Source organism: Cicer arietinum, chromosome 2 (assembly GCF_000331145.2).
Source record: "Cicer arietinum cultivar CDC Frontier isolate Library 1 chromosome 2, Cicar.CDCFrontier_v2.0, whole genome shotgun sequence".
Classification (NCBI taxonomy): domain Eukaryota; kingdom Viridiplantae; phylum Streptophyta; class Magnoliopsida; order Fabales; family Fabaceae; genus Cicer; species Cicer arietinum.
In genome coordinates this window covers 14,003,582-14,005,659 of record NC_021161.2, presented here as the reverse complement: position 1 = coordinate 14,005,659, position 2,078 = coordinate 14,003,582, and the positions used below count along the sequence as shown (strand labels likewise).

At 30.4% G+C, this 2,078-nt stretch overlaps 1 protein-coding gene across 1 annotated transcript in view; it reads left to right on the top strand.

The window, feature by feature from the left end:
• The window catches only part of LOC101491231 (protein FAR-RED IMPAIRED RESPONSE 1-like), a 1,907-nt gene extending 1,380 nt beyond the window's left edge, over positions 1 to 527 (top strand). The window contains exons 2-3 of the mRNA XM_004516387.1: positions 301 to 387; positions 471 to 527. Of these exons, the coding sequence (XP_004516444.1) occupies positions 301 to 387; positions 471 to 527 (144 nt within the window). The remainder of the gene's footprint in view (positions 1 to 300; positions 388 to 470) is intronic.
• The last annotated feature ends 1,551 nt before the right edge of the window (positions 528 to 2,078 follow it).

The window sequence follows — 2,078 nt, the reverse complement described above, 5'->3', positions numbered from 1 at the left end:
ATTCTAATGTGCCCACCATGGATACTACGATTAACAAGGTTAAAAGAAGTTCTATTGATGCTTCAAGTCCAAACAATGATAATGAAATTCACAGTCCTTTGCGGGTCAAGCGTAAAGGTCGTCCTCCATCAAAAAGAAAAATATCTGTAGTTGAAAAAATCGTATAGAGATCAAGGAATCAATCCAATCAACGCGATGACAGCGAGACTACCTTTGTAAGTTTTTTTCGTCCAGAAATTATGAATCCATCATGTACATATTATATTAAAATATTTCTTTTTTGTTTATTGAAATTTGTAGGAGAACAATACTGAAATAGTGAGAAATCATAATGAAAGTAACATCTGCATAGAATCATCTATTGAAGCTATCGAAAGTAACACATTGGTTCGTATTTGAATTTATGACTGAGTGTGTGGTTGTATTATTATATGTAAGATTGTGCTAACTTATTGTATGTTGTTGTTCAGGTTGGAGGTAATACATCATTCTTGGATCTTTTGTCACAATTCAGCACAACTATGTGATAAAATGTAAATATTTTATCAATTTTTTATATGATATTTTGTTGCAACAAACAGTCAAGTAAATGGATTGTATGATAATCATGTATGTGGTTTATCACATTTGTCACTTTTTTGTCATTAATGGATTTTAACAGAATGGTTGGTCATTCTTATCAGAGACATCGTTAATGTTGTGAACCACTTGGTTAATGAATTTTAACATAATGTTTGGTCAGTCTTATCAGACAAAATATAAATCGGGTTAATGGCTTAAAGAAAAATGGTTAATGTTGTGAACAACTTGGTTATAAAATCGAACTGAAAACTTGGGCATTCAAATCAAACAAGATATAAATCTGGTTAATGACTTAATATAATATGGTTAATTCCTTGCACAACTTGGTTAATGGATTTAAACATAATGTTTGGTCATTCTTATCAGAGACATCGTTAATGTTGTGAACCACTTGGTTAATGAATTTTAACATAATGTTTGGTCATTCTTATCAGACAAAATATAAATCGGGTTAATGGCTTACAGAAATATGGTTAATGTTGTGAACAACTTGATTAATGAAATCGAACTGAAAACACATTCAAATCAACAAGATATAAATCTGGTTAATGACTTAAAATAATATGGTTAATTCCTTGCACAACTTGGTTAATGGATTTTAACATAATGTTTGGTCATTCTTATCAAACAAGATATAAATCGGGTTAACGGCTTACAGAAACATGGTTAATGTTGTGAACAACTTGGTTAATGAAACCGAACTGAAAACTTGGGCATTCAAATCAAACAAGATATAAATATGGTTAATTCCTTTCACAACTTGGTTAATGGATTTTAACATAATGTTTGGTCATTCTTATCAGACAAAATATAAATCGGGTTAACGGCTTACAGAAACATGGTTAATGTTGTGAACAACTTGGTTAATGAAACCGAACTGAAAACTTGGGCATTCAAATCAAACAAGATATAAATCTGGTTAATGAGTTAAAATAATATGGTTAATTCCTTGCACAACTTGGTTAATGGATTTTAACATAATGTTTGGTCATTCTTATCAGACAAAATATAAATCGGGTTAACGACTTACATAAACATAGTTAATGTTGTGAACAACTTGGTTAATGAAACCGAACTGAAAACTTGGGCATTCAAATCAAACAAGATATAAATCTGGTTAATGACTTAAAATAATATGGTTAATTCCTTGCACAACTTGGTTAATGGATTTTAACATAATGTTTGGTCATTCTTATCAGACAAAATATAAATCGGGTTAACGGCTTACAGAAACATGGTTAATGTTGTGAACAACTTGGTTAATGAAACCGAACTGAAAACTTGGGCATTCAAATCAAACAAGATATAAATATGGTTAATTCCTTTCACAACTTGGTTAATGGATTTTAACATAATGTTTGGTCATTCTTATCAGACAAAATATAAATCGGGTTAACGGCTTACAGAAACATGGTTAATGTTGTGAACAACTTGGTTAATGAAACCGAACTGAAAACTTGGGCATTCAAATCAAACAAGATATAAATATGGTTAAT